The 947-nt window shown below is 38.0% G+C and overlaps 1 protein-coding gene across 1 annotated transcript; it reads left to right on the top strand.

Moving 5' to 3' along the window:
- Positions 1 to 321: 321 nt before the first annotated feature.
- LOC125851788 (acetylajmalan esterase-like) lies at positions 322 to 941 on the top strand (the record flags this gene model as incomplete). The annotated part of the gene is made up of 1 exon (XM_049531535.1): positions 322 to 941. A coding segment is annotated over exon 1 (606 nt), but the record flags the coding sequence as incomplete, so codon positions are not given.
- Positions 942 to 947: the final 6 nt, after the last annotated feature.

Here is a 947-nt window from a genome sequence, read left to right on the forward strand (position 1 = left end):
CTTTTTTATTGAGCTAAAATTCGATCAATAAATATCATATATTTATTTTAAATTTTTTTTTTGCTATAGTGTAATATACTGTATGAACTTTTGCTTATTCGATTAGACTACATAAAGAAAATTAAGACAATTATGATAATTTTTACAATTTATGAAAATTTTATATTTATAAGTATAAAAATACAACTTACAAATCAATATTGCATATCCAAACAAAAAATTGATATTTAGATATAATTTTATATCATAATTCCATATCTAATGATCAAACGGGATCTACCATTCTATAAGTAGCACGTGAATGGATTCCATTTTGCAGCAAAAAACATTCTTCAATGTCGACTCTCTCTCTTACCCAATTTTCCTTATCCCTTTTACTCATCACATTATTCTTCTTTTCTCCTTCATCTGCCCAAACTAAATGCAACGTTAACTCCGTCTACCAACTCGGCGACTCCCTCGCCGATGCCGGAAATGTCATCCGTACTCCCGGCGCTTCCATCATCTTCCGCGCCGACCGTTCCCCTTACGGCGAAACTTTCTTCAGAAGACCCACCGGCCGCTTCTCCAACGGCCGCGTTATCACCGATTTCATTTCTCAGTCATTCAAACTCTCATTCCTCAATGCTTATTTAGACAGAGGCGCATCTTTCAGTCAAGGAGTAAATTTCGCCGTCGCCGGAGCTACCGCCCTCGATACATCCTTCTGGACTGCTCGTAACATCCGGTTACCCACATGGAACACTCCGCTTTCGAATCAATTAAATTGGTTCAAAACGCATCTCCAATCGACTTGTGGTTCGAGATGTGCGGAGAATTTGAAAAACTCGATAGTAATAATGGGGGAATGGGGAGGAAACGATTACTACAATTGTTTCTTCCAGAGAAAGCAAATCACAGAAGTTAGAACTTACGTTCCGTTTGTTGTTGCAGGGATTATGAGAGGC

The sequence above is a fragment of the Solanum stenotomum genome, unplaced genomic scaffold (assembly GCF_019186545.1).
Source record: "Solanum stenotomum isolate F172 unplaced genomic scaffold, ASM1918654v1 scaffold30087, whole genome shotgun sequence".
NCBI classification, from domain to species: domain Eukaryota; kingdom Viridiplantae; phylum Streptophyta; class Magnoliopsida; order Solanales; family Solanaceae; genus Solanum; species Solanum stenotomum.